At 36.2% G+C, this 13890-nt stretch overlaps 1 protein-coding gene across 2 annotated transcripts in view; it reads right to left on the bottom strand.

Annotated features, from left to right (window-relative positions):
• Nucleotides 1-2460: 2460 nt before the first annotated feature.
• GPM6A (glycoprotein M6A) overlaps nucleotides 2461-13890 on the bottom strand; it is a 260268-nt gene continuing 248838 nt past the window's right edge. For both annotated transcript variants that reach the window (XM_036838928.1, XM_036838927.1), the window contains exons 4-7: nucleotides 11641-11794; nucleotides 7710-7786; nucleotides 7111-7176; nucleotides 2461-4577 (exon numbers count right to left, since the gene is read on the bottom strand). In XM_036838928.1, the coding sequence (XP_036694823.1) occupies nucleotides 4425-4577; nucleotides 7111-7176; nucleotides 7710-7786; nucleotides 11641-11794 (450 nt within the window). In that variant the 3' untranslated portion in view covers nucleotides 2461-4424. The remainder of the gene's footprint in view (nucleotides 4578-7110; nucleotides 7177-7709; nucleotides 7787-11640; nucleotides 11795-13890) is intronic.

Genomic DNA, 13890 nt, shown 5'->3' with positions numbered 1-13890 from the left:
TATTGAAGGGCTAGGTTGGCATCATATCTTTCTCAATATAGCAACTAGATTACACTATATATATGCTATATAAGATTTCAAGTGCAGATGAATAGATTTCATACAGAGATTAATTGATGCCACAGATAAAAAAATTAAAAAAGAGATCCAAAAAATGAGAAATACACTCATTCCAAATGCTCATTTATTAGAAAGCACAAAGTTATGTCACATGTATTTTTGTCGCATCATATGGGTGAAACTTCACTGGCATGTCCACTAACACATGAAATCAGTCAAAAGGGGAATGTTAATATTTAAACAACTTGTGTAAACCTTTTTAAGAAAAAAGTATCAGTACCTTCTGGACATACCAAAAAAATTAACAAAACAAATCTGGTGTTTACATACACTTAATCAGTATCCTAAATAACACACACAGCAGCACCTCTGCTCTGTCTTTCAGTGCGTTCCTCTGATTATTGCTCCTTTTCAATCTACATGATATGGTTCAGAGTGTTCTATTCTGCACAACCTGGGGGATGAGTGTTTGCTCAAGTACCTTGAGTAGAGGGCAAAAAATGCTGAAGAAAATAACAGTGGTCTCAACTGTTTTTCACAGTTTTTTTTTTTTCATTTTGTAGGCTGTTATTTCTTGGTCTAATTTTTGATTTTTGTATTTTTGACTTTTTAAAATGATCCCCCCATGTAATATATATCTTCCAATAACATGCTCTTTTCTTTCTCCTTCTTATCGAAAGAATAATAGCAGAATTACTTGGATCTCTTCTCTTTCCTATTTTTCATTCCTGCATTGTTTGTTTATCTGTTTTATTTTGTTTGGTTTTTCCACTTTTAAGAGTTTCCGCAGGTTAGAAATAGTCAAGAAAATTTCTATTTCATTTTAATATTATTTCATTTATTTCATTAATTCACTTATTAATGAATTAAATTATAGGACTTATTTCATTTTCTAAGTTCTTTTCAGTTTCCAAGCATGATGGATTTTTATGGAAAAGAGCAAAAGAACCTAAAATGATCAAACAGGCAAAATTCACTTTTGAGAGAAGAAACTCAAGGTCCCGGGCTTATTTAAGCTAGGCGAAAGATGTTTACATTTGAGCTAGCAGCATTTTATACAGACTTGCCTCCACTGACTTCATATGATCTGTCATCTAAAAACCTTGCAGAAAACGCAATAGAATGTTTCTTCAAGGTATGATAGTTTAATTCAAATTTTATCATGTTCAGCATATCTCAGCTATCAGGTAACTTAAATGAAATATACTTTAAAATGATTGTTTCTGTTTTGTCTAAAAGGCAAAAATAAAACAAAGAGTCAAGTTTACTTGATCTTTGAGTGACTAAATCAGAATCTGTTAATACCTAAGTTTTAACATGAAGAAGTAAACTGACTAACCCCAAGTCGCAGCTGGCCAAGACACATTTATTCTCAAAATGAGTAATTTCCTTAGCTTCAACATTAGCTTTACAATTCTCAAAAGGATTATATGTCAATTATATCCCAAGAAAGCTAGGGGGAAAAGAGTTCCCAAAAGGAAATTACTCACTTTAAAGATAAATGTGTATTTTTACAAAGAGAAATGGACTTTTTAAGTTGTCAAAGATTATAATTATGATGATCAGTTTTTGAAAAGCACATATTCTGAAATTTTTGTTCATGTTGATATTCTTTAACATATAGTTCTTTATTATCTTGTTGCTATGCTAAGAATTTCATAAACACTGGAAGGAATAAGAATTATCATTTCATAAGATTTGGCTAGGGGTAATTTTTGTGTTGTCTTCAAAGTGACTTTTTAAAACATAAGACATTTTCCTCAGATCTACTTATAATTATTGTAGATATCAGTAACCTAAGTCTATGAAATTTCCAAGTCGTCATCTATAATAATACAAAAATAATTGAAGACTAATATAATTCCTTAGGCCTTATAAAAATTAAGATTTTTTAGATAATTATTTTATTATTTTAAAATTGCCATTACTTCTGGTTTGGCCAGAAGGAATTACATCCAAAACAAACAAAAAGTCTGGAAAAAAATTTTTTTTTCATTTCATTGCTCTCACCTTGAAATTTTGAAGCCAACCAAGAATCATTTTTCTTTCTGAATTGCATTAGTCTTTTTAGTTTCTCTGTTAGTTTATGAAGCACTAAAGAAAACACAAAACAATAAACATTAGGCAAGGAAATAGCATAAACTGGGAATCGTTATCATTTGCTAAATGAAATGACCTCCACAGTCTCCATTCCACCCTCTCCCCACTCAGCATTCCCACGGTATGGTTCATGCACAGAATTTTCATTGCATTTCGAAGTATCAGGTCAGCTCAACCGAGGCAATAAGCATCCTAAAGAAATAGCATCTATTGCATTGGAAAGAATGCACACACATAAGAGAGAGGAATAAACAAAACAAGAGAGAAAAAAACAAAAAAGAAACACTGCAGAAACTAATAATAAGTACACAAAGTACACAAGTGTATTTATTACATTTTGCAAGCACTTTGTTCTACATTTCAAAAACGCCACCATCAAGCTGTTGGCACATTTATGTACAAAACAGATTAATTGTAATGCCTGCTACAAAGCACTCTTTGTGAAAATACAAACTCTAATACCAGAAAAAAAAAAAAGGCAAAATCATCAACATCATTACATAAGTTTAAAAGACAGTTTTAAAAATCATCACAAACTATTAAGACACAGAACCAAAACACTACAATATAGAATTTAAAGAAGCCCATTAATACTTTTGCTGAATATCTGTAATACTGCATGTATCAGAAAAATGTTGAACCAGTAAGATAATCTAAGTGTAAAAAAAAAGAAGCAAAACCCCAAATTAATTAAATAATACTACAGAATGCATAATCATGCCACAGATAACCTAGTAATACCCCTCTACCTACTACAAGAACTTGTAAAATTATGGAAGATGCATGACTAGTCGTTGTACAAAGATTGTTTCACTCAATAAATTTTATTAGAAATGCACTTACACTGAGAAAAGATTTCACAATGGTCAAATCAGTGCACAATACTACCTAGTTTTTACACTGACAGAAAAGTCTCGTCAGGCTATATCATTTTAAAAGACACTTTACAGCATTCTTGTAGCATTAGAAATAACCGAAAGAAGAGTTAAGGTTAAAACAAACACCAAATTTGGTCCAATAATACTGATTGCTTTTTTTTTATTCTTTTGATATAGGTACGTCTTATAAATGAATACGAATGAACATTTGGTTAAAATGACTTACTGGAAATAAAAACACAAATATATCACTACACTTAGAAAGGATACATTGTATAGTGGCCTCTGACCACACTTTAAAAAACACTACAGGTAAACCGACATAGATTGGAAGGCTGCAAGCAAAGTTATTATATTAATGGAAACCTTTTCAAATATATCATACACAATTTGAGGGATAGTTTACAGAGGTGCAATCCATTAAAATTTTTTAAAGTAGGTAAAACAACTTCAGAGGGGTTAGTGTGCTTATTTTTAATACATCACCTTCATAAAGGTAATTAATGTCCCACATTAACATATTAAAAGTTCCAATCCAGCCACTGCTTAAATCACAAAGAGGTCATTTGCCAATAGTCCACAGTAGTTATTTCCGTTAAAATAGTCTCTATGCTAAACTTTAGAAGGTAAGCCTGGTGTCACAATCTTAAAAAGGTAAGTAGCCATGCATAAGCATCATTGTTTCTACATGCTCACAACAGAAACGTGAGTAATCAGAGAGTAATGCCTTTTAAGTACATCAAGAAAAAATACAATGTTAACAAAGATAAGAAGCACTTTTTTTTTTAAACCTACTCTTACAAATTTAGAAATTGCACCTTAGGTTGATGAAAACATTAGCCAGGGCCTATAGCAATGTGGCCACTGATCTTCAGACAAGATTTTCATGTTTCGGGTCATCATGATATGATCTCTGTCTATTGTTCATAATGTACAATGGTCCCTTTGAAGGTTACCTGTAGTTAAACTAGTTATCGAAATCAAAACTAAAAAGTATAAAAACCTATTTTTCTTTTCAAAACATAAGAAATAATGCAAAAGGTATAATGTATAACACATGGAAGTGGTTAAAAATCAAAGAAATCTCTGCATTTGACAATGTTAGTCTCTTTGATCTTACAGAATTATTAAATGAGTTTGAGAAATTTAAAAAAGAAAAAAAAAGGCTGGATAGGAGCTTGTAGGAGAGATCTGATTACACCAATTTAACAAATTAGGAAATTAAGTGCTAAACAACAAAGAATTGTATTCAGGTGATTCATAAGTCACCCTCCATATCATTGATGAGAAGCACTTTCATTTTCTTTTTCAAAAGGTTGGATGCTTGGATGGCCCTTAGATAATCACCAATGCATTTGAATGGTAGAAAGGACGGGAAGGTGTGGTTTATGTGTACGCATTGAGCCGCTCTTTGGAGCGAGTAGAGTGGATATCATGAAGCTCCTGCTCCTCCTTCGACTTGATGTCTTCATACTTCTGCATCCGGCAGGCATCTTTCACATAAGCCCAGTTGGCAGACAGAACCATAAGGTAGTGGACCTAATCAAAGACAAAGATAATTTATACTGGAAGTCTGTCCTGTGTCTTCATTACACCTTGCTATCAGGAAAGAAATATTCATATTATATACTTATATAGAATATGTTCATCAACAAAATGGAATGAAGATTTCTGTTGTAACACAAAGAATATAAATACAATATATTCCTTCCTCAATCCTCCAACTATGACACTGTCTTCTCAGCTCCCTTTTTTCAGTATCTTTCTTCTCTTTCAACTCTGAAGTATCCAAGGGTCTTAATTCAATATTTTTAATCTTTATGTGATGTTTCCTGTCCTTTTGTCCTCATTTACTCAAACCCAGACTATACATTTCATGTTTATGTATTTATGTTTTCTAATCCACTATGGGAAACAGTCTCACATACAGTGGAGTCCAGTGAACTTGAATTAATGAGATGATATATTACCCACAGTGCAACAGAAAGAGGGCTCATGGAAACCCCAAAATAAACCTGTGGATTTAATTAACAAGTTAATTTTCCATACAATGACTTTTGCACAATGAATTTTATATTGCCAACTACAAGAAAGCAAGAACTGTCATATGAATCATGAATATTTTATACATTCGTAATAGCTAGAATAGTGCCCTGTTCAAAAAGGAAGCTCCTGATTTTTCCTGAGTAATAAACTTACTCAAGTAATGAAGCTCCTGATTTTACCTGAATAGACTGACCAATGAGATCACTTATTTTTCTTTCTTTCCCTCCCTCGTAGTCTATGAGAGAGAAAAAGAAGTTTTCAAAATGGTGAATTTTGATGGATGAATAGGAAAAAGAAACTAAGTTGTCAGGTATATACTTTCTCTGAGTTTTAAAGGTTAGGCATTATTTTTATCCATAATTTAGTAAAATAGAACACTAAAATTTATGGAAGTATAGTTGATATTCTATAAGTTACAGGTATACAGTATAGTGATTCACAATTGTTAAAGGTTTTATTCCATTTATAGTTATTATAAAATATTGGCTATATTCCCTGTGTTGTACAATATATCCTTGTAGCTTATTTTATACATAATAGTTTGTACTTCTTAATCCCCTACCCCTATGTTTCCCCTCCTCCCTTCCCTCTCCCCACTGGTAACTGCTAGTTTGTTTTCTATATCTGTGAGTCTGTTTCTTTTTTGCTATATTCACTAGTTTGTTGTACATTTTAGATTCCACATATAAGTGATATCATACAGTGGTCGTCTTTCTCTGACTGACTTATTTCACTTAGCATAATGCCCTTCAGGTCCATCCTTGTTGTTGCAAACGGCAAGATTTCCTTCTTTTTCATGGCTGAGTAGTATTCCATTGTATATATATGTACCACATCTTCTTTAACCACTCATCTGTTGATGGACCCTTAGGTTTCTTCCATGTCTTGGCAATTGTAAATAATGCTTCTGTGAACACTGGGGTGTATGTATCTTTTTGAACTAGTGTTGGTTTTTTTTTCTGGATATATACCCAGGAGTAGAGTTGCGGGGTCATATGGTAGTTCTATTTTTGAAGAACGTTAAAGTTTTGATTAGTCAAAGCAGGAGGTAGGCTGGTTCTAGAAAAGTAGGGATGGACATAAAGGATGCAAGGTCAATTCTAAATGGTGACTACTGTGGTATGTTAAGGCAGTCGATGGACAGCAGAAAGAAATTAACAAAATTTAAGAAATTAACAAAACAATTTTGACACAATGATACAGGAAAGAGATGTATACCAATAAGAAAATGAATAAGAATTAACTCATCATTTTTGCGTATTGAACTGGCTATACCATGGGTGAGTTTACTGGGCACCTTCTAGAGTTCTATGCTACTTATATTCTAGGACACAAGGACTGAGGACCCGGGCTGCAAAAGCTCTGACTGATGTGCAGAGTACATGTTCATTGTTGCCATCTGGCATTCCCTTGAACAAACCGGAATTCACGGTGAGTTACAAAGAAGGAACAGTGTGTCTGGCACATTGTAGGTCCTCAAAACTCAGGAAAAGCCTGACTTTCAGGACTTGTTCTTAATATTTCTGAAGAAAGTTAGATACAGAAGGCACGACATGAGACTACCAAGGTTTATGTGGAGAAAAATAAATTAATCCTTTTTTCCTAAGTGACTCAGTGTGGCTTCTGTATGTTCTGATTTAAGGAGGAAAAAAGGATAATATAAGTCAAGGAATTGATTAAATTACTTGACTATCCCACTGATACATACTTATATGCTAAAGAAATGATTTTTTATGTTAATAGTAGTCTCATATCTAAAATGCTACTTATTTTGGTTAGTGGTACCAATATTATGGAGTGTCTGAATTCTTCAACTGATTACTAAATATTAGCTCTATTGTAATGATAAGCTTTCTTTAGGTTAAACCTTGTTTTTCACTTATTTATTTGCCCATTCTCCTCCCCCCCTTTTTTTTTTTTACTGATGTTAAAATACATACGATTTGTATAGACTTCAGACATCAGAGGTAAATTATCGTCTCTACAGGCAAAGTGCAAAACCAAGCCTCAGAGCTTGAGGTCTTACCATAGCGATGACTGCAGCCCCAGCTCCGGCAAGGGCCACGATGAACAAGTGGAAGGTCATGTTCAGCTGCAAAGGAAACCACAGAGAAACAGAATGAATGTCAGGGTTACAACAGAAGAGAGAGAAGGATGCCTGCTGCCTTACGAATAAGAACTCTGTCCACCTTTAACAGAAGTGCACCCGTGACAAATCACCTAACCAAAAACATTATTACAATATCTTTTCTCCTGCAAGCTATTTAAATCTTTGCAACTGCACCATTTTAAAATAATTTCATTTTAAAGATGAAATCATGATTAATAATGATGGTTTCCAGTAACAGTATAACCACAGAAGGCTATGTTATATCCTTTAAAATATAACTTTATGATTTTTCAACTTTCATTAAAATGACAGTTCCTAGAAAAAAACTTATAATTTTTATCGAAATATGCAGAGTATCTCATATTTATTTTCTAGTCCCCCTGCACAACACACTGTATGTGACCTTGCCTCTGAAAGAAAAAGGGGGAAATCCGATGTCGATTTAATTATATATTCCTCAAATAACGAAAGGAAGCTCAAATTCTGACAAAATTAAAGGCTGTAAAAACACTCACCTCAGTGGATTCACACATCCTCAGGAAATTCTCAGAGACAGTGCAAATTTTCTTTTCCTCTCCAATTGTCACAATCCCTGCAACATGGAGAAAATTACAGTTTAACATTATAAATGTCTTCAAGATCCCAGAGAGAGAAAAAGAAACTTGAGCTGATAAAATCTAAGCGACTTTCATTTTATGTTATATTGTAACAAAAATTGTTCCTCAGCTTTCACTGCTTGACAATAATTATGAAAAAACTGAATGAAAGATCAAGACTATTTAGGCCTCAAGCAATTTAAAACATTTTCAATCTGAATTCAATGGAATCTAGCCACCAGAATCTTCATACTCAATTGTAGCTACTTCATTGGTTTGGTCCATTAATGTCATTGTGTAGGCATCAGAATTATTTTGGTAACTATGCCACAGACTACAATGAAGTCAGGACCTAAAAGTGTTCTGCTGGTACAAAGCCTCTGTTAGGCTATAAAAGCGTATTGCCCAAAGGAGCAGTTTTTCTCCACTAATTCTGAAAACAGTGCTATTAGTAAGGGGAAATAAAAAGCTGCAATTTTACTCCGATTTACCCTTGCTCCAGTTGGTTTATGGACCGACTGCATCAGAATCTCCTGGGGGAACGATCACAAACATCTATCTCTGGACTCCACCACAGGACTGTAAAATCAGAATCTGTGACTGTTTGCCAGGAGTGTTGCATTTTTAACAAGCACATACACTGCCACAGTCCTCATGTTAGAGAAGTGATCAAGTTCATCCTAAAATGGGTCTTTGATTTTGTTTTGAGAACTCCTGAAGTGTTAAACACATACATACATACATGAGCAGAAAAATTCACAAGTTCTGGGCAAACTAATAATTAAGCGTTTAGCACTTGCTGCATAATAATATATGCACATATTATTGAGTTTTAATATGTACGTATATACACACCTTCTTAGCTTTGAGGCGCACCATCAACTGTCCATCTCTGTGGAGCTGCTACCATCCTGCTTTGCCAAGAGTTTGGGCAATTATTTCAGTTAAAAAAAATCTACTTGCAGTACATCGAATGCAGAGATCCTTCTCTGCGACCTTCCCTTTTTGCCAAGACAGCTCTAAGAGGGGGTAAAAAAGAACCTGCGGAAGACGTGACTAATGAACCATCATTAGTGAGAAAGCTTCCCAGGAAAGGCCATCTTTCTCCATGTTGATCTATTACAGATTTCATTCATTCCCGTGGAACACCTTGGCTGTGCATACATTTCCTCACCCATTTCTTTATTAGCGTTCACAGCAAAACTTCCAGGAAGTGTTGCCTTTGCTCAGTCTGCAATTTCTTTCTTTCCATTTCCACTTAAACCCTTCCTAGTCAAATTCACCCCAATCCTCCATGGAAATTTTTCTTATAGAGGTCACCCATACCCTCCACATTGTTAAAGCGGAAGATGAATACTCAGTTCTCCTTCTACTTGCCAGTCAGCAGAACTGGAGGCAGTTGATGACTTCTGCGTCCTTCATGGTCTTTTCATTTGGGTTCCAAAATCTACAGTCTCTTGCTTTTGCCTTTCTGCTCTCATCGGCTTCTCCCTCTCAACATCTCTGTCTGGTGGTTCCTCCTATCCGCTAGGACCCCTTTCATTGGTGCTTCCCAGGGTTCAGTCCTCAGTCATCTGTCTCCTTTGCTGATCTCATCCTGTCTCAGAGCTTTTGACTTTAAACATTATCAAGACTCCTAAATCCATATAGCCAGGCCCATACCACTCTCCTGAAATTGAGACCCATATATCCAATTTCCTACTTGACAACTCTGCTGAGATTTCTAATAAGCATCTAAAAATTAACATTGTCAAAACTGAACTTCTGATCTTCTCCCTCACCTGCCCCACTCCTGAGCAAGCTCTTCTGGTTGGCTTTCCCGTCTCATTTCATCCATCTTCCCAGTTGCTCAATCAAAAAATGAATCCCTTCTTGAATCTTCTTTTTCTCTCAACCCCACATACAATCTATCACGGCATTCTGTTGTCTCCGTCTATACCCATCATAATCCACATTTTGGGGAGTGAACGTTCTTTTCTATTCTGATGCCCTTGTTTATAACTTGATTGTATATGAACATTCAGGATTCCTGTTAAGGACCTATTATCTGGAGGGTAAATAAATGCTATCCAGGCAGTAGATTCTGAGTTAAGAGCAAACAGAAAGCCTTTAAGGCTGATGTAAAAGGTTGCATGACATCTGAAAAGTGCCTTCCCTTCCATGTCACAAAGAAAAGCTAAACTTGCATAAATCCTGGTAACTATGTTGTAAACAGCGCTAAGGTTCAAAGAGCAGCTTTAATCATAGTCCTGCTTTACACTTACTGGAATTATGTCCCATACAATATTTGAGACATACTGGACTAAAAAAAATATTGCTTGTTTATCTGAAACTCAAAGTTAACTGGGAGTCCTGTAATCTACCTGGCAACCCTCTCTGTGACACTAGTCACATCTTTGCCAATCTTAATTTTTCAGATCAGCAGAATTAAAGGAAGACATTGTAGTGTGTGGGGTGGAGGTTACTGAAGTCAGGGCCGTGGTTTTCCAAGCAGCTATTTTCCAGTGACCTCCATCCAGCAGCTGGTGCCGACGTTTCCTTTTTCCTGTGTTTACGTGGGACATGATTCCAAAGTTAAAACCTCCCCAGTGGGAGAGCTCTCCACATTCCCTCCATCATCTTCTTGCCAAGAACCTCATGCACAGAGCAGGTCATCCTGCTTTTCATTTGGGCCAGACAATGGGGGCTGGGGACTCCTTCTGACGAGAGGGTGGGCAGGCCACACTTTTGGAACACACGGCTAGTTGGTGATAGACTAGTTCTATCCGTACCCTACAATCTGTCTACAGTATAACCATAGAGCCACAGGCTTGCACATACCATCTACTGAAATGTTTCCCGCTTGCCTGAAGTATGAGGAAACCCCCATTAGAGAAAAACATTTAGAACGTTCTTTAGATTTTAATAGCTGTGTTGTGAAAAAAAGTCCCTTTGAGCCTGTGAATTTGCATATCTTTTATAAATTCTGTAGCCCCCATGTTTTTACAGATGATGGGATAGAATTCCAAATAGGTTAGGTGAGATGAGACTCTACACATTCATAGTTCAGTACTTGTTTTGACAGGAGACGCAGTTAACTTCTAGCTAAGAACAGACTGAAGCTAGTTGGGGGTGAATCCTGGCTCTGTCACTTACTAGCTGTATCACCTTGGGCAGGTAATTTAATCTCCTGGTTCCTCAATTTTGTCATTTATAAAGAGGATAACACTGTCTGCCATATTTAATTATTGTAAGAATTAAAACATGCCAACATATACAAACCATTCAGAACAGGGTCTACACATTGTAAGCCCCTATATACATAAGAAAGTATTATTATTATGTGAGGTTTTAGCCCTAAATAAAAATAACCAAAGAGGACTACTAATTTATATAACATTTTTTGGTTTTGTTATTATGAAATGCTAAGGTGTTTTTTTTTTTTTTGCCCTATTTCAGAAGACAATGAAGTACATATTTCTTAGATGATCTTCAGAGCAGACTTCACAAATTGTCTAGTTTATCATGAGAGAATGAAAATACTATGCAAACATCACACTGAGTAGGAAAAGTTCACAGGAATCAGGACAGGAAAATCAAAATTATAACTTGCCAACATGAGGAAACACAACCTGACAGCCTGTTCACATATACATGTTTGCGGGTTCATGTTGTGAGATCAACTTCCAATCACTCTGAAATTCTGAATTATTTCAGTTTTAAAAGAATGACTTAAACGGGAAGACTCTGATACATCTATCTCTTTGGTAGAAGAAGCAATGATGGTTCCAAAGTGATTTACACTATTTTAGAGGCAGTTATTTGGGAGAAGCCATATGAGGTTCTGTTTTACAGCCAGAGATTGACCTACCAAACTGACGAAGGTCCAGGCAGAGATTCGCTCCCTCCACTAAGGTGGTGTTTCGGCAGATGGTCCACAGGTTGAAGTACATGTAAACTGGCAGCGAGGTGAAAGCCGTGACTCCCAGCCAGGCCAGCATGAAAAGGTATGTCAGCATAATAAACTGCAACAGAGAAAAAGTCGAGACAGAAAACACATAATCTACTGGAAAAGAAGAAGTTTATGCTTAACTTACACAGCTCGATATCAAAGGTTTGAATTATTACAACCCAGGTAGGCACTGCAACCTGGGAAGCTGAGAGATGGTGAATATCATGGGTCACGTGAAGAAACCTGCCAGAAAACTGAGGTTCTGATGTGCAAAGGGAGAGATCATCCAGTTGCATCTTTTTTTTTTTAATTTTTATTTATTTATTTATGGCTGTGTTGGGTGTTCGTTTCTGTGCGAGGGCTTTCTCTAGTTGCGGCAAGCGGGGGCCACTCTTCATCGCGATGCGCGGGCCTCTCACTGTCGCGGCCTCTCTTGTTGCGGAGCACAGGCTCCAGATGCGCAGGCTCAGTAGTTGTGGCTCACGGGCCCAGCTGCTCCGCGGACCAGGGCTCGAACCCGTGTCCCCTGCATTGGCAGGCAGACTCTCAACCACTGCGCCACCAGGGAAGCCCCATCCAGCTGCATCTTAATGCCTGTTTCATTCATGTATTTATCTTAAGAATCTCACCACACGTTTTTTAAACTTTAGAAAACATTAATTGGTAAATTTAGAGGGGATTCTGCACAGTGAGTTAGAACCTTGTCAATAACTTTATAACTAAATGGGCACGATTTTATATCATAAATATTTAAGCTACTTAATTGTGTTTACATTTAACATTCTAAATATGATGATTCACAAGTCATTTTAGTACATAATATTAGTGTGTATTTCTACTCCTCCTTTTTAATGACTTCTGTAAACTTTAAATCTAAGTCTTCTTTCATGCATATTAATTTTACCTTTGATTGACTGATCAAGCATTGATATGCCACTCACAGTGTCCCCAGCCTAAATGTCACATTTATTTAGCAATAACAGGGGCCTTAGAGCACATTGATTAAAGGCACAGACTTCTGAGCTGGAATGAGTCTAGGCTGCTCTGTATGTCTCTGTGTCTGCCTCTGCAAGAGAATACCTGCTAAATTGATCTACAATTACAATCACAATTGTAATCTACAATTACAATCACTGCACGCTTGTAGAGAGGCTGGAATGAGATGATATGGGAAAAGCATTCAGCATCGAATCTGGCACATAAGAAGCCCAGACAAAGTATTAGCTAGTTTTTATTCTAGATAGTATTACTGATTACTACTACTACCATCAAACGTATATTTTGCCTGAATGATAGGACTCTACGGAATAAGGAAATTAGGTTTCATTTCACGTTTGGAGAAAATAAAAAGAATGAGAACTTCTCCAGTCTGGGAAAGTTATTCAAAGAGGGCTCCCACTCAAGGAGAAAGACTCTAGAAAGTTTGGAAACCACCCCAAAACTGAAGAAATCTTGTTAATGGAACTCCTTGGAGGAAAAAGCCCTGTTTATTAACATCTTCATTATTCACAATTGTAGCTCTCCAGGCTAATTCACAGTCTCAGGAACAATGAACGTGATACCGCCGCTCCAGACCCAGCTCTCTGGAGGGAACTAGTAACTCGGAACCCACGGGAGAGTAATCAGTGTGCTTTCGGCTTCGTCCTCTCTATCTTGTTTTTCTTTCTGTCCCAGGGGATTTTTCAAAAGCTTCTTTTGAAGGTGCTATTCACTGCAGGATGGGACTTAGAATTCAATAGGTTTAGACTCAAAGTGGTGTGGAGCCCTTTGAAACACGCTGCTGCTGCTACTTGACAAGGCAATGAAAGGAATGACTCTTAGACCACAGTTCTGACTCGTATTTGCCATAATGTTATGGCACAGTAGTAAAGCTGAACGTTATAGAGTAAATCTTTGCTGTGAGAAAATGTTTTTCATGACGACTAGTGCATAACTTTTGTTCTAAGACACGACAGACTTTACTTTTGAATCGGAGTACCAAGCAGTTACATTTCAGGCAGCAGCAGTTCATAGTCACTAAAGTATCCAAATTAAAGATGCTAAAAATATAAGTCTGTCTTCCTATTCTATGTTTCACTTAGAGTCTGATAATTACTAAGACTGACGAATTATTTAAATTGATCGTGTTTCTAGGTAAAAATTCTCTGTATGTAATAAAATATCTCATGA

This window comes from Balaenoptera musculus, chromosome 21 (assembly GCF_009873245.2).
Source record: "Balaenoptera musculus isolate JJ_BM4_2016_0621 chromosome 21, mBalMus1.pri.v3, whole genome shotgun sequence".
Lineage (NCBI taxonomy): Eukaryota > Metazoa > Chordata > Mammalia > Artiodactyla > Balaenopteridae > Balaenoptera > Balaenoptera musculus.
This window is presented reverse-complemented; position numbering and strand designations above follow the sequence as displayed.